This window comes from Tenrec ecaudatus, chromosome 1, assembly GCF_050624435.1.
Source record: "Tenrec ecaudatus isolate mTenEca1 chromosome 1, mTenEca1.hap1, whole genome shotgun sequence".
NCBI classification, from domain to species: Eukaryota; Metazoa; Chordata; class Mammalia; order Afrosoricida; family Tenrecidae; genus Tenrec; species Tenrec ecaudatus.
In genome coordinates, this window is record NC_134530.1 from 311,598,462 (window position 1) to 311,623,460 (window position 24,999).

The window sequence follows — 24,999 nt, forward strand, 5'->3', positions numbered from 1 at the left end:
CAAGGCTCGGGGATAACATGAGATTTCCTGGCCAATGGCGATCCCTTTCCGGGTCTGGTTGGTGAAAAAAAAAACAACCCCAAAAAACGATATTCTGAATTTAAAATTTCTCCCTCTTGCTCCCTAGGGTACCTGTTAGTCAGACACACAGTGACCCAGCTGTCCCTGTGTTTTTTAAATCCTTAGGGGCTGTTGCTGATTGTGAAAGCACACTTTAATAGTTTCCTCATCTAAATATTCAATGTTAAACTAAAGAATTTACATACTTAAGCTTCAAAAATAAATTTATCTTTAGCTCCGTCAATCTTGTTATTCAGTTAAGAAATCCAATAGTTTTTGCATAAAGCTTCATTTGTTCTTTGGACTAAAGTTAAATCATGAGGTTCGCAAATTAAACCCTATGAAAGCATCTTTGGGAGAAATTATTGAAGTTGTCAAGGCTCTCATTTTACCCGGATTCAAAATCAATATCCTTGCAAAAAGCAGTCAAGAAATCAAACAGTCGATTGCATTTGGCAACTGCAACAGACCCCTTCATTTCGAAGCAAAGATACCACTTGAAGACTAAGTTATACTTGACCCCAGTTATAGGATATGTCGTGGAGACCCGTTAGACTGCGATTCACTTGGTCGCCGGCTTGAAACCACGAGCAGCTCCATGGGAGAAAGACTGAGCTTTCTACCTTCGTAAACAGGTGCAGTCTGAGAAATCCACAAGGAGTCCTAAGAATCAGTAGGATTTTGTGTTTTATTGACGATGCAAAGGCATTCGAGTTGTGTGCATCGTTACAAACTGGATAGCATCAAGAAGAATCAAACTTCCAGAACACTTCGTTGTTCTCGTGTGGAACCTGTACCTGGATCAATGAGTAGTTGTATGAAGAAAACAAGGGAACACTGCATGGTGGAAATTCAGGAACATTGTTGCATCGGGTTCTATCCTTTCACCACACTTACTCAGTTTGTCTCCTGAGCAAAGAATCCAAGAAGCCGGACTATTGGGAAAAGAATTCAGCATCAGGATTGGACAAAGGCTTATGAACAATTGGACAAAGGCAATATGTATATATCACAACCTTGCTTGCTTGCTGAAAGTGAGGAGGACTTGAAGCATTCATGAAGATCAAGGACTCCAGCCTTCAGCAGGGATTACACATCAATCATAAAAAGCAACATCCTTACAACTGGACCAATGGAGAACATCATGATAAACCGGAGGAGAGCTTGAACGTGTCAAGGATTTCATTTTGATTGGATCCACAATTGATGTCCTTGCTGCTTCCATGACTCAAACGACAAAGACAAGGCTGATGCACAAGACTTCTGTAAAGTGCGGAAGAGTGACTATGTCACTCTGAAGACAAAGTTGCGCCCAACCCAAGACGTGATTTGTGTAATTATTTCCTATGCATGTGAGTGTTGGACAATAAATGAATAAGGAAGAAGACAGAATCATCGATGCATTGAATTATGGCGTTGAAAGTACCATGGATGTCCAGAGGAACAGTCAGATCTATCTTAGAAGCAGTACGGCCATAATGGCTCCTTAGAAGCAGGGAATGCCAAACTCTATCTCACATATTTTGGACACATTATCAGGAAAGAGAATGTGGAAAGTTCCTGGAAGTGGACATCACGCTTGGTAGAGTAAAAGATGAGCAAAAATTGGAAAGTCCTTCAATGAGATGAATCAGCACAGTGACTGCAGCAATTGGCTTAAACGTAGGAAGGATTGTGAGGATGATGCAGGACCAGGCAGTGTGTCGTGTGCAGCGCTGTTGTACACAGGGTCTCAATGAGGCAAACCTGACTTGATGGCACCTAACAGCAACGAAACGTCATTCACAGTTTGTATACTCTGCAGCATTGGAATCACATGGAGAATACATTCTCATGTCCCACACCACATTTCTGCACACCGACACTCTGATTTTATTTACATGGGCATATGGAGCGATACCTAGGGATGGGGATTTTAACCACTCTCTGCTCTCGCAACAATCCTGGAACAAATATTTGCCATAGATATTTCAAACTCTGATCACAGACTTTAAAAATATGATTTTTCCAAAACCTTTATATGCCGAACAAACCTAACAAGCAATAACTTGCGATGCATGTGTACAAATGTTGGTAATTCAAGAAAAGATCAAACCGGTAAATGAAGACCTCTTCACTGTGGAGAGTTCTTGGTGGTGCCAAAGATTAAGTGTGCCTTACTACTAACCGAAGCACCAGAGCACTGGGAAGAAAGTCTTGAAAACCTACTTCCAAAAAGTCAGCCATTGAAGACCCTGTCACTGCCATCGGGTTAATGCTGACTCAAAGCAACTTCCATGGGTTTCCAAAACTGTAAGTCCATGCAGGAGTAGAAAACCCAGTCTTTCTCCTGAGGAGCTGCTGGTGGTTTAGAACTGCCAACCATGTGGATCACAGCCCAATGCATAACCAGGTCTCCTTCAATGAAAACCCTATACACATGGGATCTCCAAAGAGTTGGAATGAACCTAGAGGGAAACTATTTTTGTTTGGTTTTACTTTGTTCCACTGTAGAGGAATAGGTGAAACAAACTTCAGAAAGTGTGGGCTATTTGTCATGGTGAGTTGAATTGATGTTACCGTTCTTTGGATGTGTTTCTGTAATAGTTTTATTATTGTGAGATATAATTCCCATACCATATGTTTCATTCATTTACAGTATAAAACTTAATGGGGTACTGCATGCTCAGAATTGTGCAATCATTACCAGAGTCCATGAAAAAAACCTTTTTCATCATCTCAGAAAGAAACACCTGCATACTTTATTCGTCAACACTGGGACTCTATTCTGTCTATAACTTGGCCTGTTTTTGACATTTTGTATAAATTGAGTAACACAATATGTGATCTTTTGTGATAGACTTCTTTTTTTTCAATTTTATTGTGTTTTTAAGGTCCACCCATGGTATAGCATATATCCTTTTACTTCTGAATACTATTCCATTATAAGAATATAGCACCCCTGAGATGGTGGCCATTGGTCACTCTTCTGATCTGAGACCGAACCTATCCCTGTAGATCAATTTTCACCCAGACAATCCTATAAGAAGAAAAATAACATTCTTGAGGTTTGTACACCTTAGAGTAACCAACAAATTAGGCTTAAAAGGGTAGCATTTACCTAGAGACAAAGTTCTAGTACAGCAGCTGCTTTCAACCTGTGGGAGCCAAAGGACCCTTTTACAGGGGTTGCCTAAGACCATCGGAAAACACATATTTCCAATGGTCCTAGGAACAGAGACACTGCTCCTCTATCGGTCTCCAGGTGGGTCTGCCCACATGCAGGGCCACCCACCTAAGAGTACCCAATGTGAAGATTGTTACCCATGTTACCCCATGCTTCAAGACAAAGTTTCATTGATTTGTAATTAGAAATAAATATTTCCCAATATATAATTACATATTGTTGTGATTGATGATTATGCTTTAATTATGTTCCATTTATAACAGTGAAAATACGTCCTGCCTATCAGATATTTACATGACGACTCACAATGGTAGCAAAATTGCAGTTATGAAGTAGCATCAAAAATAGTTTTATGGTTGGAGGTCGCCACCACATGAGGAACTGTCCTAAAGGGCCATGGCATTAGGATGGTTGAGAACCACTGCTGTAGAGGCCGAGGGCAAATGGGCGAACAAAGAGAGCAAATAGGAAGGTGCAAGTCTAGCTGTACTGAGCTGATAAAGAAGAAATCTTTATGCCCAATTCTGTGGCACCATCTTCTGTTTCAAGCACATAGAAATGCTAGAGTTCAACACTCACACAGGGTAGGGAGATGGAGATGAGGCTGAACAGCTCATGGGGCATATGAGAACTAAAATCAGACCTTATTTTCTGTGATGGCTAAATTTTATGCACCAATTTAGCTGGCTTTGACTCTTAGGGGTCTGGCCCGATGTTGGACTGATTGCTATTTTGTACTGTTATGTCATGTCATGTAACGCCATCTAATATCATGTAATGTACTCACGACCCATGAAGTAATATGATATAAGCAGTCAGTCGGTTGAAAGGTGAGTTTCCTTGGGGCAGTAGTCTGCCTCCAGAATACAAAGGAAAACCGGAAGAAACCGGAACCTGTGTAAGTAGGAGACCTGTCAGAGAAAGAAAATACACATCTTTTCCACTAACAGATGATAAGACTCAAATGTCAGTGACAGAAAACTTTCAAGATCAAGAAAAGGGATGGAGTACAGGGTCTCACAGGTTTAGCTGCAAATGGATTTCCAGGCAAAGTTCTATCTGCTCTCTCTTGAGCTGGCACTCTTCCTGTCACTTGACCTCGGATCTGAGGACAGAAGCCTGCAGAGATCTCCAGCCTGTCACCTGGCATATGGATTTGGGACTTGACAGTCCACACAATGGTGTGAATCATTTTCTTGAAGCAAATCTCCTCATATATGTTTGTATATGGACAAGAATAAGTACAAAATTACTATAATTAGGGCTCCAGTTCATATATGCATGGGCTTATTTCCAACAAAACATCTTAAACATGTCTCTGTGGTTAGTGGATGTTTGCAGACAAGTTCTATAAGGAATGCACTGTGTTAGACAGGGTTCTCTAGAGAGACAAAACCGGATTGCTAATAATTATATATATATATTTATACAGATAGATATACAACAGAAAAAATAAACAGTTAATTAAATTTAAAAAGCAGTACAAATGTTTCAGTGCAACTCACTCCCATGAGACAGTTGTATGACACTGGCAGTCCTTCAAGTCTTGAGGGCCGCCGAGTAGTGCTCTGTAGAGCAATTCAGGCTATCCGGGCACAGGCAGCAAACAGCAAACAGCAAGGCAGCTCACCAACAGTCTCCAGCTCAAGAGGTGTACATTCCAATGGGGTGGCAAAACAGGTCTTGAAGGAACCTCAAATTACAGTGTCACAGTCCACGGGTTAGGTGTCCCACAGGTAGTGAAGCTTGCAAATTGAGAGACAGAACAAGCAAGGCAGCTTCACACTGGTCCTATGATCAAAGAGCAAGAGACAAGAAAGGTGAGGCTCACCGAGCCATTTATTTCTCTGGCCAGGTTGGCATAATAAACTAACTACCTCATGCTCTTAGAATCTTTAAGGAGCCTTCAACAAAAGGGATGGGGAGAATCAAACAATATTTTCTTTGGGAATCTGCAAGGCCAGGTAAATTCAAGGCAGAGAATTCAATTTAGAAAGTTTGGGATTCCCAAAGTTTACTCTTGATAGATTTTTGCAAGGATATAGGATAATCAGGGGGCTTATTAGGGATATATATATATATATATATATAATATAATTTATTACAGTCTCATTGGCACTTCTTGCACATATCATACAACTCAATAGTTCAATTATATCAAGAAGAGTTGCACAACTATTATTACCACAATCAATTTTAGAACATTTTCTTCTTCTTTGTTTTCATTATTAGTGTATTTATTATTAGTGTATTTATTTTTAACTGTGGCAAAAATATACACAAAAACATTCAACACCTTCTGCATGTAATTATACTCTGTTGTGTAACCTTTATTGATATCTTTTCCCAAAGTTTTCCCATCACCATTACCATAAACTCCATCCTTGACCCATGGTAGACTTTGGTTTCTTTTCTCTTTGGTATTTTTGTTTGAGGGAGTACTTGAGCGGAGGCCCAATGTCCATCTGCTACCTGAATACTAAACCTATACATATATACACGTAGATCTATTTCCACATCCTCATATATAAATATATTTGCATATGTACATGCCTTTATGTAGACCTCTATAAATGTCCTTTGCCTGCTAGTTCTTTCCTCTATTTCCTTTGACTTTCCTCTTGTCCCACTATCATATTCAGCCTTCATTTGGGTTTCAGTAATTCCTCTCGGTTACATTACCTTTTGTCACACCCTACCAGGCCTATACCCCTCCTCACCACCAATTTGGATCACTTGTTTTACCTTGTCCCTCGGTTTTTTAATTCAACTTCCTTTCCCCCACCTCCCGCTCTCCCATGCCCACCTCTGGGACTGTCAGTTCCATTGTTTTCTACTCCAGATTGTTCATCCATCCTATCATATTAGACAGGCCTGCGGAGATAATAACATGTACAAAAACAAAACAGAGCAACACCAAGCAACAAAATAAAATAAAACAACAACATCACCAAGAAGTCAATGGCAAACAAAACAAAACAGGAAGAAAGAAAAGCTTGTAGTTAGTTCAAGGATTGTTTGTTGGCCTTTAGGAGTGTTTTCTGGTCGAATCTGATGGGGTGCCCAATCCTGGTCTCAAAGCCTATTTTTGGTATTCCCTTGGGACTTCGTTGCTCTGTTCCCCTTGCTTTTCTGTTGCACGCCCTTAGTGTTTTGCATCGGTGTGGTGGGATCAGATCATGTGGAATTCCCACAATGTGTCTCCAGTGTTGTCCCCTGTAGAGCTATGGGTCAGCGAGGGATATCCTGTCTTGCAGTGGGGCTGGCCATATGTTCTTCTCTATGAATTGGCTGCTCTGAGCGGTAATATCGTCCTCAAGGCTTGGTGGGCCAGGATGTGCTCCACTCCCCCTTCCTCCCCCTTCATTTGCTCCCATGTGCTCTGATCAGACATGCCCCTTTTCCTGAGCTGCAGCTTCAGTGCTGTCCTCTGAAATAAATTCTTGGTTATGGTGAATTATTTGTTTTATATCTTTTGTATTCTATTGGCCAGTATTTTGTTAGGGACTTTTGCATCAATGTTCATTAGGGATGTTGGTCTGTAGTTCTAAATTCTAGTGGGATCCTTGCCCGGTTTGAGTATCAGAGTTTTGCTAGCTTCATAGAAGGAGGTCAGGAGATTGCCATCTTTTTCTATGCCCTGGAAGAGTTTGTGTAGGATTCGTGTCAGTTCATCACTAAATAACTGGTAGAATTCTCCTGTGAATCCAGCTGGTCCAGGAGATTTTTTGTTAGCAATCCCTTGATAACCTTGTCTATTTCTTCTATTGCTATGGGTCTGTTGAGAGTTTTGACCTCCTGTGGGGATAATCTAAGGTTGGATTGTTTGTCCAAGAACTTGTCCTTGTCTTCCAAGTTGTTGAATTCATTGGAGTACAATCCTTCGTAGTACTGTTTAATTATCCTTTTGGTTTCCTTAGGGTCGGTTGTAATGTCCACTCTTTTATCCCTCATTCTTTTTTAAAATTTTAAATCATTTTACTGGGGGTTCCTACAACTCTTATCACAATCCATACATGCATCCATGGTGTCAAGCACATTCGTACATTTGTTGTCATCATCATTTTAAAAAAATTTGTTTTCTACTTGAGTCCTTAATATCAGCTCCTGATTTTCCCCCTCACTCCCCATTCACCCCACCCTTATGAACCCTTGATAATTTATAAATTATTATTATTTTGTCATATACTACACTATCCACCATCTCCCTTCACTACTTTTCTGTTGTCCATTCCTCACTGAGGAGGTTATGTGTAGATTCTTGTAATCAGTTCCCCCTTTCTACCCCACCTTTCCTCCACACTCCAGGTATGGTCACTCTCACCATTGGTCCTGAAGGGTCCATCTCTCCTGGATTCCCTGTGTTTCCAGTTCCTGTCTGTACCAATGTACATCCTCTGGTCTTTCCAGACTTGCAAGGTAGAGTTGGGATCATGATAGTAGGGGGAGGAAGCATTTAAGAACTAGAGGAAAGTTGTATGTTTCATCATTGCTACACTGCACCCTGACCAGCTCATCTCATTCCCTCATCCCTCATTCTTGCTATTGAAATTTGTTCCCTCCTTTCTTTGGGTAGGTTTGCCAGCGGTCTGTCGATTCTGGTTATCCTTTCAAATAACCACTTTTAGCAGCATTAGTTTTTTTTTTTCCAGATTTTTCTTATTTTCCCACTCCTGAATTTCAGCCCTGATTTTTATTATTTCTTTTCTTTTGCTATTAGTGGGATTGTCTTGCTGACTCTGCTCTAGTTGTTGCTAATTTTGTGCCAGCATATCAATCACGAGTCTCTCTTCCTTTCTCAGGTGTGCGTGTATTGCTATGAAACTTCTTTGATAACTGCCTTTGCTGTGTCCCATACGTTTTGATACACGGTGTTCGCATTCTCACTGGTTTCTAGAAATTTCCTAATTTCCTCTCTGATCTGTGCCCATACGCACTCCTTCTGCAGTAGAGAGTTCTTCATCCTCCAATGGCTTGCTCTTGTTTTCTTTGTCTTCTTTTTGTTGATTTCCAGCCTTGTGTCACAGTGGTCAGAGAGCGAGGGGTCTGTATGATTTCAATGCACTTACATTTATGTAGATTCACCTTGTGCCCCAGCATGTGGTCTGTCTTAGAACATGTGCCATGCAGGCTTGACAAGAATGAGATGTTGAATAAGGCCAGTGACAGGGGACACCCTGGTCTGGAGGGGTAAGTTGCTATAAAATCTCAGACTCCTGTATGTTGTCGTTGTTGGGTGTTATCAGGTGTTCTCCAGTCTGTTATAACCCAGAGCGACCCCGTGTACAACTGAGGGAAACCACACCCAGGCCTGCACCATGATCACAATCATTTTCATGCTTGATCCCATTCATGCTTCCATGTGTCATTTGTGTTTCCTTTTTAAACATTTTATTAGGGACCCATACAACTCTTATCACAATCCATACATACATCAATTGTGTAAAGCACATCTGTACATTCTTCGCCCTCATCATTTTCAAAACATTTGCTCTCCACATAAGCCCTTTGCATCAAGTCCTCTCTTTTCCCCTCCCTCCCCGCTCCCCACTCCCTTATGCGCCCTTGATCATTTATAAATTATTATTTTGTCATATCTTGCCCTGTCCGGTGTCTCCCTTCACCCCCTTTTCTGTTGTCCGTCCCCCAGGGAGGAGGTTACATGTAGATCCTTGTAATCAGTTCCCCCTTTCCAACCCACTCACCCTCCACTCTCCCAGTATCGCCCCTCACACCCTGGTCCAGAAGGTATCATCCGCCCTGGATTCCCTGTGCCTCCAGCTCCTATGTGCACCAGTGCACAACCTCTCCCCTATGCAGACTTGCAACATAGAATTCGGATCATGGTGGGGGTGGGGGGGGCGAGGACCACGTGCCATTTGTTAATAATGCTTTTCATCTCCTTGCATTTTCATAGAGGTTTTGAGCCTCTCAATGCAAGTCCTCCAGGTATCTGGCCATTTCTTCAAGATGAGCAATTTTTTTGTAGTGTGTTGTCATTATATTTGGCTCTGTTTTAAGAAGTGGATGCTCTTTGATTTTCACTGAGAGAAATCTCAACAATCTAGCAAACGTTGTTCCCTCCCAGAAGTAGAAAGGTCTTGGTTAAAAACCAATATTAATTGCTTGAATTGTATTCCCAACCAGGTTTTAAATTCCAATTCCTCTGCCCATGGTCAAAGTATTGAACAGTGCAGGGAGCATAAAAAGAAAACAGGAAAGAACACACAGAATCAATGTAGCAAAAATAACTAGCCAACATTCAATCATTTAAAGAAGTTGCATATGATCAAGAACCAATGGCACTGGAGGGTGAAGTCCAAGCTGCACTGAAAGTATTGGGCAAAATCAACACCCAAGGAATTGATAGAATAGCTCCATATGCATGTGAAAGCTGGACACTGAAAAGAAAGACAGAAGAACAACCAATGCATTTGGATGGAAGCATGTTGAAAGCATCGGGCTGCCAAAGCAACAAACAAATCTGTCTGGAAAGAAGTACAGTGAGGGTGCTCCTTGGAAGCAAGCGTGAGGAGGCTTTGTCACGTGGACTTTGGAAGTGTTCTTAGAAGAGACTGGTCCATGGAGAAGGACATCATGTTTTGTAAAGTGGAAGAGCAGCAAAAAAAGGAATACCATCAAGAAGATGGACTAATTTAGTGGCTGCAAACATGATCTCAAATACAGCAACAATTGTGAGGATGGTGGCTGGCTGGGCAGCGTTCCATTCTATTGTACATAGGGTCACTATCAGTGAGGACTAACTGGAATACAAACAACAACAACAACAACAACAAAATTAATATTGATTGATATAGAAAACCCTAACCTATAACTTAGAACACACGAAGAAAATATATACCATTATTAAAAACAAACAAACAAACAAACAAACTCACAACAAAATCTAGGATCAAAAGGTTTACTTGTGAATTTAGATAAAAGTTAACCATTTAGATAAAAGTTAACACTAACTCTATACAAACTATTCCAGAATATGGAAGAGGACCATAAACATAACAAAATCATGTTATGAAGCAAGTGAAATCTGATACCAAAACCAGGCAAAGATATCCCAAAGGGAGACTGCTCTATCATTTTCCAGACTTTATCTTAGGAATATATATGCAAAAACCTTTCAGAAAATCATAGCTAATAGAATTAAAAAGACATTAAAAAATACATGCTGATCAAGTGGGAGTCATACCAGGTCTGCAAGGATGGTTTAATATTAGAAAAACTATCAATGTAACTCACCATATAACGAAAATAACCATATAACTGTCAATTGATGCAGAAAAGGCCTCCGACAAAATAAGTCTATTTTTTGATTAAAACATTCAATAAAATAGGAACAGAAGGGAAATTCCTCAACATGATAAAACATTTGTAAAACCAATATCCAGCATTGCACTCAGTGGAGAAAAACTGGAAGCAGTTCCCATTCTGAGTGGAAACCAGACAGCTTTATCTTTCATCACCACTCCTTTAACAAGCAGAAACCTTCATCTTATTCCAATAATGAGTTTTCACGATTATCTTTTGCTGGGAACGGTAGAGCTCACAGTCAACAAAAACAACCCCAGTACCTCCCAGGTGATTCCAATGTACAGCTTTGTCCTATGTGTCCGTTGCAAACCATGTAAAGGCCATCTCTGACCTCCGCTGGCTTCCCTGTTGCCACAAGGCAGAGGTCAGGCATGCCTCCATTCTCTACCCTCCCTCCTTTTTTACCTCTTCTGACAGCAACCATCCCCCCTATGGCACTGTGTCTCTGATGGATTCAATAATTTGTTGTAGTGACCATAAGAACTCACAGAGGATTAGAGACCCCAAGGGACAATTTTACCCTGTCATTTAGACTCACTATGAGTCAGACTTGGCTTGATGACAGGGAGTTTGTGTTTATTCAGTTTACCAGGGATATTAGCAGGTTAACAAAAGTCAGGATGAGTAAACAGGAAGGAGACACTAATTGGTCCGTAACAGGACATCTGGTCACCCAGCAGTCAAGTCTCTCTGGTTCTCAACCTTTCAGCCATGTGCTCTCTTTCCTTGTGCCTCTGTGGCCAAGAAGTCAGCCTGGCTCAGCTCTGTCTCATAGTCTCATCATCTCAGGGAGGTCTTATTTTCGGGGGATGCCTTCTATTTCAGTGAGAGGCAAAACTGTAAAGGGTCTTATTTTGGGGGGATGTCTTACTTTCGAGGAAATGGTATTACTGACTCCTAAGTACAGATCATGCAACCTTGGACTTGCCTGTCCTAGGCTTTTAGTCCCACTGTTTCTCAATACTGTCTCCTGTGGGCAATAATCCTTTCTGTCTAACCCAAACTGCATAAGGAAGAGTTCTGAAGTCTACTAATCAATTCGGTGTAAATCCAGTTAATGATTAATCAGTCAGGTTGGCCTGACCATCAGCTGTCCCTCTGGCCAGTTTCATTTTGGAGTGCCATCTTGTACCTATGGTTACAAACATAGAACTATATTTATAACATAGTATTATAATATACCAGATTATAATAATTTATATTATATAAATATAATATTATATTGAACAGTTTTATATTATAATAATTTATAATTACAACATAACATCATGTTATAATAATTTATAATATAATATAACATTATATTAATTTATAATAATTTTATAATTATAAATGATATATTCATATATAATTAAATTTAAATTTTAATATAAACATAAACACATACAATTAAAATGTATAAAGAAAATTCATAATAATAAGTTATAATAATTTATAATGTAATATAAATATGGTTACACATTATAAATATAACCACATTGTAAGAATTTCAACTCGGTAGGGACAAGTTGAGACCAAAGTAAGACTTCAGAGGTTAATGTTATTTTTCAGCAATTCGACTAGCCTCAGAAACTTCAAAAGTAAAGAATAACTTCTATATTCAGTTGTCCAGGATTTCATCTTGCTTGGCTCCACAATCAATGCTCATGGAAGCAGCAGTCAAGAGATTACATGACCCAATGCACTGAGTTAATCTGCGGCACAGGGGCTCTTTAAAGCAGCGGTTCTCAACCTGCGGGTCGCGACCTCTTTGGGGTTGAACAACCCATTCACAGGGATTGCCCGATTCATAACAGTAGCAAAATTATAGTGATGAAGTAGCAACGAAAATAATTTTATGGCTGGCGGATCACCACCACATGAGGAACTGTAAGAAAGGGTCATGACATTAGGAAGGTGGAAAACCACTGCTTTAAAATGTGGAAAAACAAGGATGTCACTTTGAAGACTAAGGTGCACTGGAAACAAGGCATGGTGCTTTCCATTGCCTCCTCTGCATGTGAAAGGTGGACATTCAATAAGAGAGGATGCATTTGAATTATGGCATTGGCAAAGAATGCTGAAAGTGCTATGAACTGCCAAAAGAGCAAGCAAACCTGTCTTGGAAGCAGTAAAACCAGAATGCCCTTAGAAGCAAGGAGGGACCAGTCCCTGGAGAAGGACCTCATGCTTGGTAAAGTGCAAGGGCCGTAGAAGACAGAGGAAGACTCTCAAGGAAATGGGTTGACGCAGGAGCTGCACCAATGGTCTCAACTATAAAAGCAATTTTCGGGAGGGTACAGGACCAGGCAGTGTTTTGTTCCGTTTTACTTATGGTCACTATGAATTGTCAACAGCACCTGGCAACAACACCACGGGCCATTTGTGTCTTAAAACTCCTTAGAAGTACAGGCTAGCAATTGGAGTGGTGTTAATGAATGTGTTAATTAAATTAACTGATGTAGTTAGGTTTTCTATTTAATAGATGAGAAAATGATGAGAGGGCAGCTCTTTTGTTTGACTTTTACGCAACTACATTTGTCCATTCTTCTTGAGATCTCGTTTGGGTGGCAAAAACCCTTAAACACTCTGACCCGAAAGGTTGACAGGTTGGGACACATGGGAAGGCAATCTGGAAATCTGCTTCTGGTAGGTCACGCCCGTGAATGGCCTCTGCACACAGGATGCGGCCATGAGTTGGAAATGACTAAGGCAAATCGCTTATAACCAAGGTCCCTGGGTGCCGCAAAACGTGTTAGCTTGATTGCTCATCTATGGGCTGGTGGTTCATATGGACTAAATGGTGCTGTGGAACAAAGACCAGGCAATTCACTCCCGAAAGATTATGGTCAAAAGTGGTGAGAGTGGCAATGCCTGGAGGGTGGAGAGAATGTAAGGCAGAAAGGGGGAACTGATTACAGGAATCTACGTATAGCCTCCTCCCTGGGGGAGGGACAGCAGAGAAGAAGGCGGGGGGTGGGGGAGATGTCAGACAGTGTAATATATGACAAAATAATAATAATTTATGAATGATGAAGGGTTCATGAGGTAGGGGGAGTGGGGAGGGTGGAGGAAAATGAGCAGCAGATATTAAGGGTTCAAGTAGAAGGCAAATCTTTTGAGAATGGTGATGGCAACAAATGTACATATGTTCTTGACGCCATGGATGGATGGATGGATTGTGATAAGAATTGTATGAGCCCCAATAAAATGATTTAAAAAAAGATTAGGGTCAAGAAACACATAAAGGTTACAGCTAAGAGTCCTACTCTGTAACACAAGTGAGACTTGATTTGACAGGAATTAATAACAAGTAGGTTATCAGGAAGGTACTCGATGGGTCCTGGGAACTTTGTGAAGTTATAAATCCCTGAAATCTCTTACTAGCTTAGAGTGCTTAATGACTTTCTAGCTTATAATGCTTAAAGACTTTGTTCTTCCCATCACCCGCCTCATCATCTTCAATACTCTTTAACTAGGGCTGTCAACATTTTGATCCTAATTAACCAAGAGCTTGGTTCAATGTCACTATGTTTGCATAAGGCTCTTTTCTCCTGTTATCCTCCTTCTTAAGCGGCTATTTACTTTTAAAAAATAAAAGGAACTAATTTGACATGTCAGCGTGCTCTCCGAAGACCCTATTTCTAGCTCTCAGCTCCATGTAAAAGTGGTTGTTCTTTTGCTAGGTCCACTCTGATCCTTTTTCCCCCCACAGCCACACTTTCCCCCCTCCATGAGGGTGTTTTAGGGTACAAAGGAGACCCCACATCTCATACATGGTTTAAGGAGAACTTTTGTTAAGGTTTAAAGAGGATAAAGACAAGACCAAGGCGAAGATACCTAATTCGGATGAGGGACACCATTAGCAGGAGATCATTCATAATGGTGTTTGAAGGTCTCCCAAGATACAGAGCTTTAAGGTTTTTCTTCAAGGTGTTCCATGGATGGGTTTGAACTGCACACTTTCAGCTAGCAGTTGAGCCCCTCAGATCCACTCAGGATCCCTCCACGGCAGAAGATCCTGCTTCCTTACTTTCACATCTCCTGAACCCAGCACAGTTCCAGGCCATCATAGATGGTGCTATGGACTATGTAAATTAGCCAGAATAAATGTCCTCCACTACTATTACTTTTCTTAGGATGCAGTCTAAGCCAGCGGTTCTCAATGTGTGGGTCACAACCCCTTTGGGGGTCGAAGGACCCTTTCATAGGGGTTGCATAAGACCATCAGAACACAAGTATTTCCGATGGTCTTAGGAACCGAGACACTGCCTCTATCCATCTCCAAGAGGGTCTGCCCACGTACAGATATATCTACATACAGATACGCCCACATATGAGTACCCATGCTACACCATGCTTCCAGACAAAATTTCACTTATTTGTCATTAGAAATAAATATTTCGTAGGGAACCAGTGGAGAGGTCTGGGAGGCTGGCCCCAGCACCAAAAATTAAGTGGTTTCCTGCCCCTCCCTCGAGAAGAGTTTGTTTCAAAGGACAACATTGACTCTGCAGCTCCGGGAGATGGACATATCTGATCAGAGCACACGGGAGCAGATGAAGGGGGAGGAGGAGACAGTGGAGCACAGCCTGGCTCACCAGGCCATGAGGATGATGATCCTGATTAGAGCAGCCAGTCCACAGAAAGGACAACATGGCTGGCCCCACTATGAGAAATGATGCCCCTCAGTGACCAATGGCGCTACAGGGGACAGCACCGGAGACACAGTGTGGGAACTGCACCTGACCTGATCCCACCACACTGAGGCAAAGCACTGGGGGAGTGCAGTGGAACAGCAAGGGAATGGAGCGGCAAGGTCCCCAGGGAATGCTGAAAGTGGACTTTGGGGCCAGGGCATGGTGCCCCAACATACTGGACTGGAAAATACTCCTAAAGGCCAACAAACGATCCTTGAACTGAAAAAAAAAAAAGAAAAGAAAGAAACATTTCACAATATATAATTGCGTATTGTTTTTGTGATGAATCACTATCCTTTAATGATGCTCAATTTGTAACAACGAAATTCCATCCTGTGTACCAGATATTTTCACGACGAGTCATAATAGTAGCCAACGTACAGTGATGAAGTAGCAACGAAAATAGTTTTATGATTGGGTGTCACCACAACATGACAAACTGTATTAAAAGGCCGTGGCATTAGGAAGGTTGAGAACCACTGCTCGAAGCGATTGCTTGTTTCTCGCATAATCTTGCTTTCCTGAGGACCTCCTGTAAATCTCATGGCTTCCCCAGTATTGCTGGACCTTCTCAAGGCGATGGAAAATTCTTAGGCTACAGAATGGAGAGTATTTTTCTGGTTGCCATTTAGTGACTTCAGACTCCAGGAGATCTCAGCAGATATGTACTCCATAAAGTTTTCGACAACTTATTTGTAAGTTTCCTTTGAGCGGGCTCGAAACCAACCTCTCCCTTGATTAGCAGAGCACGTAACTCAAGCCAGCGAATGGATTCAGATTTATAGTGACCCTCTGGGTTTCCTGAGCCCTGGTGGCTAGTGGTTACGCGTTGGACTGCTAACCACAAGGTCAGCAGTTCCAAACCACCAGCTGCTTTCCCCAGTCCTATAGGGACATCTTGGACCTATAGGGTCACTTTGAGTCAGAACTGAGTTTGGTTTATTCTCCTCATCGTTCTCGTTTTGGAGCCGCGGGCTCTGTGGTTAGCAGACGCCTGTATAAGCCACTAGGGCACTAAGGTTTCTAAGGAGCGCTTGATTCCAAAACCCAAACCTAGTGCTGTCCAAACCATCCCAACTAACTCAGAGCGACCTCGTAGGGTAGGAGTTTCCGAGCCCGTAATTCTTTTTACTCCCAGAAAGGTTTACAGTTTGGGAAACCCACAAGGGCAGTTATGTCATGTTCCTCTAGGGCTACTAGGGGCTGGATCGAGGCGAGAGTGAGATCCTCTTGCTTCCCCGCCCCCCCACCCCCTATCCCCCACCCCTTCTTCTGAGGTGTAGCTGATGGTTTTGAAAAGCTCTTAAAACGCAATGATCCCTGGTGGCTTAGTGGCTGGATACTCGTTGGGCTGCGATCTGCATGGTCGGCAGTTCGAAAACACCAGCAGCTGGGTTTTCTACTCCCGTCGAAATGGTAACTCTTTATGGGAGTAGAAAGCCTAGTCTTTCTCCCTCTGAACGGCTACCGGCCAGAAGAGATCAGAAGTACGACCGACTCCACAAGGGTTGGTTGATTCCGCGCGCCATCTAGTGTCCAGATGCACAAACACCACGGAATATTGGGGGAAGTCTATGTTCATGATCTCATAATGGCCTTTGAAACTTGAAGGGTGAAAACACTGTCCATCTAAGACTCATTCGTCAGTAGCCAGCAATTGTGGATGTGCTTTAATATTCTGCACTTTATAGATAAGAAAGGCAAAAGAGTTTTCCTGATTGTATTTCAATTGGTACTCTAACATTCACTAATGGTGTCCGCGTGCATGTAGGTATATGAATTACAATCCATCTGCAGGGTTATCCGAGGGGAAAAGATGGAACTTCAGTCCTCATTTCCCCTTTAACAAACTGGTAAGCATAAGGGTAGTTACAGGACTTTGTGGGGATGGAATCAAAATGATGCTATAATGATTGTCTGGCACATAGGAAACAGACAAGCCTAGGGATCTAGTCTCGAATAGTAGCCATAAGTGAACACCTTATGGGTCACAACAGAACACTGCCTGACTCCTGCTTTGGACATGTCATGGGGATGAGCCAGTCACTAACGGAGGACATCACAGCTGGTGAAGCTGAGGACCAAAGGTGAAGGGAGACCTTTGGTGAGACACTTTGGCACAATCGGTGCAAAAATAGACATGTCAGTAATTGTGAAGATGATGCAGCTCCGCCCCATTTTACACAAGCTCTCCATGAGTTAGAGGTGAATTGATGGACAGATATTTATCTATCTTATGTTAGGCGTTCAAAGATGTCCTAGGAATGAATGTTACTGTCTTTTTTTTTTTTTTTTTGCAACTAGGTTGGTTAAGTGCTTTAAGGGAAAGGTTTGATTACCGCGCTCACATTTTCATTTTTCCTATCCGTCAGTGTTCTCAGTGGCTTGTGTCTGTCCTGTTAGATTTATTGCTTACAAGTACACGTGGCTTCGGCAGGCCCTTCACAGGAGATCTTTGGTGGGGAGGCTTTGTTTGGCTGACCTTTGCTCTTATTGTCTGTGCTGGAGTTCTGCGCTTAACAAGTGCTCAGTCCCAAAACAAATGGAATCCCCTGCCACAGGGGTCATTCCAACTCACAGCGACCCTACAAGTGTTCAATACGTTTGTGAAAATTAATGGGTGGGTGGCCTGGGGATGACCTAGGAATAATAATAAGACAACAGTGTGTTTCAGGCATCTGACAAGACTCATATGTTGGTGTTCACTCTAACATAGTCATTATGGAAAGTTATATTCATATTCTAATTGGGCTACTCTAGTATGTCTCTGGATCTTGTATCCTCAGTATAGAGAAAGTGTAAAGGTTTCTGTATTCTTACTATTGGTGAGTCCTTATATGTGAAAAGAGGTTTGAGTTTTTAAAACAGTCTGAAGCCATTTGAACACAAGCATCGGAATATGGTGACTATTAATAACTTAGTTTTCAGAGAGGGAGGGGGGAAATGAGGAGCTGATGCCAAGGGCTCAAGTTGAAAGCAAATGTTTTGAGAATGATCAGGGCAATGGATGTACAAATGTGCTAGACACAATGGATGGATGGATGCATTATGATATGAGTTGTACGAGCCCCCAATAAAATGATTTAATTAAAAACAATACCACTTAGTTTCCCAGCGCCACTTAGACTGTTCTGATGGCAGCTCTAAAATGTTCGATGAATACGTTCCAGCACATCACTTGTTTTCTAATACTGTCCATGTTTTTTGAAGTTGAAGGTCAAAAAGGTTGCATTTTCTGATTTTCACAATCATGTCGCAGGATATTGATTCACCAAGGAGCTCTTAGGATAATCCAGTCTAACTAACTAGCCAAGTGTCGAAGAACGATTTTCAAAATGTTAACATGACTCCTATACACCTGTATCACTAGTGAGCTTGTGTTTGTCAATGAACGGCGTAAATCATCAATGAGGGAACACATGTATCTAGTCAGTGAAAGAAAGAATGCAGGAAGGTGGCAGAATTGGCTCTGAAATCAGAACCTTTAGGGTTCTGTCTTTGGCTGGGAAGTAGTCATTCACCTGTTTACTAGAATAAATATCTTTTTGCCTCCCAGAAGTGAAGGCAGTTGGCTGGTGATGCCAAGGTCGCTGTTGGGCTGCTAACCCCAATGCTGACAACTCGCCAGCTGCTCTGGGGGGGAAAAGCCACGGCTGTCTGCTCCTGTCAAGATGTATAGCCGTGGAAGCCTAGTAGAATGTGTCTCGCTTGCCTTCCAGAGTCGAATTAGCTTGGTAGCAGTCAGTATAAGTGAACATCAAAGGAAACATAATCTGGAACTAATCCGAACGCCCACTTGAGATGTGGCTAGATCGCATGCTCGAGAAATGGCCAATGGACATTAGCTTTAGGAAATGTAGCATTACAGAATAAAAATGTGGACTATCTTTTAAACACACTGATTACATGATGGACTGGTAATATTTGGGCTGTAGCATTGTGTGAAATAAAATATATTATTATAAATAAGTTCACTTCCTTCTTTGGACTCTTTTCCATGTGACTCCTAGAAAATTAAAAATGGCATACGTGACTCACTTTCTATTTGGTGTCTCATACTGTCCTAGAATATCAGGTGACCTGTAAGTGGACTTTTTTAGAAGATACTATCACATGGCCTCAAAGGATATGAAATAGTATTTTTGTCTTATTTCAAACCTTGGATACCTTTTAGATAGCTGTCCTCAACACAAATGAAAGGGGTCTGGAGAAGGTTTGGAATCTCTGGGTGGTGCAAATATTTAGTGTGCTTGGCTACTAACCCAAAGGCTAGAGGTTTGATTCCACCCAGAAACACCTCGGCAGAAAGGTCTGGTGATCTACTTATGAAAAGTCAGCCAACAAGAACTCTATGGAGTACCGTTGTCCTCGGACATGTGTGGGGCTGCCCTGCGTTGGATTGACAAAAAGGCAATGTTTGGACTGAACTCAGGACTTCAGGTTTGCATGGAGAGACATGCGATTGGATTGATTTACATGCGGTTGATATAGAAATTGGGCCAACAATGCCCTCGTAGTCAAGTCTCCACACAGCCCTTTTCCTGATGGATAAAGTTTTATATGAGGGAGCTTATTACACAGAGAGTCAGTAGCATGTCATTTCTTTTTCAGTAAGATACGTTTGTGTGATGAAAGTGTTTTAACTGTTTATGCACTTTGAATACTGTCTGACTCACTATAGGATAGCCAGTCTAAGGTGGTTTTTTAAGGCTGCTAATTCATCCATCAGTAATCTTACTAGGCTACTAATCCCCAGAGGGCATGGTTGGTGGTGGCCGTGTTACCAAATGCTGGATGTATGTTATTCAATGGAACCACGGGGGGTGATTCTTCCTTTAAAAGAGGATGCGCCACATTTGATTGATCACTGTGCTTAATTGGTAAAGGTCCTTTTTGCTTTCACCATAACCCAAGATCCACATCTTCCCGCTGTTTTCTTTTGTAGACGTAGATTTAAACAGGTATTTCTGGTGAGTTGTAATAGTTCCCGTCTCTAAATTGAAATAAGTGTCTCTGTTATATATATGAGTAGAACATTTAAACTCCATCTTTTCTTTCCAGGAAAAAAGAAAAAAAGTAATCGCTTGTGACAGATCCAAGGAAGCAAAGCAAACCTTAGAATAGGATGCAGATGCCCAGTTTTAGAGTTGATGGCAGAGGGGACATTTAGTTTCATCAGTCATAGATGGGATAGCATTTCCCCTCTATTTTTGTTTAAAACATTCTAGCTCTGTTTTTCCACTTCAAATCTATGATTCATTGCGTCAGTCGAATGTTGTCAGGGAAGTCAGCCCCTTCCTTTCCAGCCCCGTCTTTGACCTCCTAGTCTGTGACTGGCCTTTAATACTATGTACATTTAACATCTTGGTACTGGAAGTAACCTAGGATTTTTCAGGGGCTGACATCCATTTCTAGATTTCAGCATAAAAAAGTCAATAAATACATAAAATCTTTGAAAATAACTCTCTGAACGCCCCTAGTGCCAAGTCTCTTGGGGATTATTTTGCAGACTCGGGAGGGTGTGGGGCGGGGTCTCCGTTCTTCTCTTACTATCCTTAATTTTTGAGGGCCAGAAACCCTTGCCTTGCACAAGCCAGAGGAGACCCTAAGAGTTTAAAAAAAAAAAAACCCAAACCGATATTTTTTTCACCTATGGAGAAGTAAAAGGATTGCCCCACCCCCATGTAGGAAAGATGGATTTGATAGTTTAGATGTCTTCCTGCTAAAGATTTAAGTCCCTAACCCCCCACCACCCATGACCACCACCCATAGTGTATGCACCCCCTACAATCCCGCCCTAATAGCTTTGGACTGGTCCGGAATCCTTGTCCCAGTCCACAGTTCCTGTGGGTCTGTACACAGAATTCACAGAGGACCTGTGTTACTTCCCTTGCGAAGAAACAAAATTATCGTGCAACTTTAGGAAGAAATGAATCCGTCTTTGTCCTTACAAGAAGGGAAGGATGTGCCTAACCACCTCTGTGAAAAAGAACCTCCAGGGGCAAAGGAGTGAACAGGGAATTTAGAAGAAAAACAGAAAGTGGTCCTTGATCACCCTGGACTTCGCACAGAGTTGGGGCAGTTGAAGACTCCTGGACGCGTTGCGTTTAGAGATCGGAAGAAATTAACTGGAGCGCCCGAAGCCTGAGGCTTCAGGGATCATTTCGCGATCAAATACGGGTGATTTGGTGCAGAATCGTTCGATATTTCCCCCTTTTTGTGAGATGGAACAAACACAACTTGGGCGCATCGCGGCGGCTCGGAGCTTGCCAGCCAGGCGGGCGGCCGGAGCACCAATCAGCGCGCGCCTGCGCTCTATATATACGGCGCCGGCCTGAGAGCGTCTCCATCGGCTTTTGCCACTTGTACCTGAGACTTAAGTGCTCATCATGTCGGAGACTGCTCCAGCTGCTCCAGCAGCCGCGCCAGCGGCCGAGAAGCCCCCGGTGAAGAAGAAGGCTCCCAAAAAGGCCGCTGGGGCGCGCCGCAAGGCGTCAGGCCCCCCGGTGTCCGAGCTCATCGCCAAAGCTGTGGGCGCCTCCAAGGAGCGCAGCGGCGTGTCCCTGGCCGCGCTCAAGAAGGCGCTGGCGGCCGCCGGCTACGACGTGGAGAAGAACAACAGCCGCATCAAGCTGGGCTTGAAGAGTCTGGTCAACAAGGGCACCCTGGTGCAGACCAAGGGCACCGGCGCCTCCGGCTCCTTCAAGCTCAACAAGAAGGCGGCTTCCGGGGAGGCCAAGCCCAAGGTCAAGAAGCCGAGCGCGGCCAAAGCCAAGAAACCTGCCGGCGCCGCCAAGAAGGCTAAGAAGGCGACCGGGGCAGCCACCCCAAAGAAGAGCGCCAAGAAGACGCCCAAGAAGGCGAAGAAGCCAGCGGCTGCTGCTGGGGTCAAGAAAGTGACCAAGAGCCCCAAGAAGGCTAAGGCTGTCAGGTCTAAGAAAGCCGCCAAGAGCGCTGCTAAGGCGGTCAAGGCCAAGGCAGCCAAGCCCAAGGTGGCTAAGGCTAAGAAGGCTACGCCCAAGAAGAAGTAAGCTGCCGCGAGCCCTGCTTCTCAACCCAAAAAGGCTCTTTTCAGAGCCACCACGGATCTCAGAAAAAGAACTGTACGTTTGTCTCCTTGTGTCCTTTTATCTTGGCACCTTTGGGGGGGGCGTGATGGCAATGGTGACGGGTTTCCCCCTCTGCTGGCTGCTCCTGCCTGTCCCTCCAGGCTTGGCGATGCCATGGGGTGGGTGGTGTTGAGCTGGCTTCCCTGCCGGGCAGCGCGGCTATTTGGTGTGGCATTGCTGCTGGCCCTGCCTAGGTCTCCAACAGCAAAGCCAGTCGAATTGGAAGCAATAAGTTGCTGTTTGTCTTCAGAGACACCCGGATTGGGTTGAGTCATTCAAAAGTCCCGCCTTGCGTGCCGGTTGGTCCACATCTCCAGCTTCTGGTTTCCATCCCGTAGCTCATTGGACAGTGATCGGCCTCCTCCCTAGCCTTGTTTTGATGCATTTGGGTTTAGCCAGTATGTCTTTGACATTGGTCGCATCAGTGTCCCTGGCGCTTCTGGCACTAAGTTTGCAGCATCAGTCCTGAGTCTAAGGGCGTAGGCAACGCCCAGCCGCGGAGGTGAGTGTGGAAGCACGCTTATCTCGCATTCCTCTGACTGACTCGCCGGGTCAACAAAGGAACGTTTTTTGAGTAGTCGCTGCTGTAACCCCCAAGTCCCTTTTATCCGTGCAAGGCTCCACTCTGATCTTTTTTTTCCCCGAGACTCGTGCAACTTTCGGCAGCAGTGCGGTCTGCTTGCGCGCAGCAAAAACAACTTCAAAGCGGCCATTTTGTTCCGTCATGCCCGTCACGGACCCAGGGTTAAAAAAGGATCAATATCTAAAAGTTGAGGCTGCTTAAGAGGCATTTTTGTACTGTCCAAGTGTTTCAAGGTGAATGTATTGGGTAAGCAATCAACGTATGTATGAGCAGGGGGAGGGTCTGGTAAGGTTTTTAGTTTTTATTAGCAATCTTTAGATTTCATGCCCACGAATATTTCTCTTGGCTACCGAAATGCAGTTCTGCTTGCTATTCGGTCGTCACACGTTTTCTTAAAGCCCATGCTCTAAACACAAGACCCCAAAAATGAGTCCAATGAGTGTAAATCCCCCCTTAGCTGAGGACCTGGACCCGGAGTTTGCCTGCTCTACTGCATAGGCATCCAGGCGTTTTAACCCTTTACAAACTCATGAATAAGAAAGACCTTTTTACAATATGGGATTAAAAAAACAGTAATCTGTCGTGCTGTTTTTCTTAGTGACTTGTTTATTTTACACTTAAAATGCCTTTTCTGTGTTTTACACCTCTGCCCCACAAGGTCACTATGAGTCGGTACCCACTCCATAGCAGTGTTTGTTTTACTGTTAAGTTTAATAATCCATTCCCCAGCTCCACCCCAAGGCAATTTGTAAATTTTTTCATCTCTGTCACCTCTTCCCCTTTAAGATGTCACTTTTCTCAGAGGCTAACTTCCATAGACAAAGCAAACCCATCCTCACATCTGTTCCCTTGACCTTTCTGGCCGCTCCTAATGTGGGGGGACTCTGTTTTAAGTTTGTGTACAATGCTGTCTTCAATTGAGAGGGATTCTAGACTTCATAAAAGCTATTCAAAGGATGGAACAATTAAAATGCAGATACACCATATTTGAAATAGTTGGTAGGGCTAGTTATCCCTTATTGCTATAGTTTAGAATTTTTCTGGTTATTGTTTATTGTCTACTAATTTTGATTTCCATGTACACTTAAATATATGTTGGTTTGACCTACTGAAGTGTAAATTCAAGCATAAAATCAAGTTAAAAATTATTTGAGATATTTTACTGCCTTCCCCCCTTCTTCCTCCCTACAAGCCAAGTCTTCAGAATGTGGGATTTATTTCACAAATACTCTCATTTTCACTAGCCCATTTAAAGTGTTCAGCCAATCACCTCTGCTTGTAGGGAAATGCAGCTCTAACATGCTCTCAGACATATGTTGGCGTCAGCATTGACTCAATGGCAGTGAGTTTGGTTTGGTTTTGGGTTCTCTGACTTCATCGTAGGTCCATGTTGAAAGCCCAAATTTCCCAGTGTCAACTATCCTTTCTTAACCAAAGGCGCCCTGGTGGCATAGTAGAGTATGCGTTGGCTTGGTAACTGCAAAGTCTGCAGATCAAAATTATCAGCTGTTCCTGGGGAGAAAGGTGGGGCTTCTGCTCTGGAAAAGATTTACACACACACACACACACACACAGACACACGCACACACTGTTCTATAATGTTGCCATATATGTGGCCCATAAAGTTGCTATGGGTCAGAACTGGCTCTTGGTTTGGCTTTTGGTTTGATGTTTGTATACTAAGTAGATCCTTAGTAGTGCTGGGGACCCTGGATCTTACCTTGGTAGATCGTGAGGAAGCATTCTCAAACCCAGCAGCCACTTCATGGGAATAAGATGAGCCTTTCTTCTTTTATAAAGGTTTACAGCCTTTGAGACCCTGTATAGGGTCACTATGAGTCAAAATAGATTTAATGGCAGGGGGACGGGATGAGTCAGAATAAGGAGCTCTGGTGGCTCAGTGAGTTATGCTAACTGTAAGGTCAGCAGTTGGATTAACTGCCAGGTCAGCAGTTCAAACTCCACCAGCGGTTCTAAGAGTGAACGATGAGGCTTTTAGCTCCAATAAGAAGTGAAAGCCTCAGAAATCCGGAGGGGCAGTCCCTATCAATAAAAATCGACTCGATTTGATGG

General features: G+C 42.9%; 1 protein-coding gene across 1 annotated transcript; it reads left to right on the forward strand.

Annotated features, from left to right (window-relative positions):
• The first annotated feature begins 21,602 nt into the window (after nt 1-21,602).
• H1-2 (H1.2 linker histone, cluster member) lies at nt 21,603-24,326 on the forward strand. The gene has a single exon (XM_075533212.1). The coding sequence runs from the start codon at nt 21,624-21,626 to the stop codon at nt 22,263-22,265; it is 642 nt and encodes a 213-aa protein (XP_075389327.1). The 5' UTR covers nt 21,603-21,623; the 3' UTR covers nt 22,266-24,326.
• Nucleotides 24,327-24,999: the final 673 nt, after the last annotated feature.

Coding starts and splice junctions, on each gene's coding strand:
- H1-2 (XM_075533212.1), top strand. CDS start 21,624: ATGTCGGAGACTGCTCCAGCTGCTCCAGCAGCCGCGCCAGCGGCCGAG.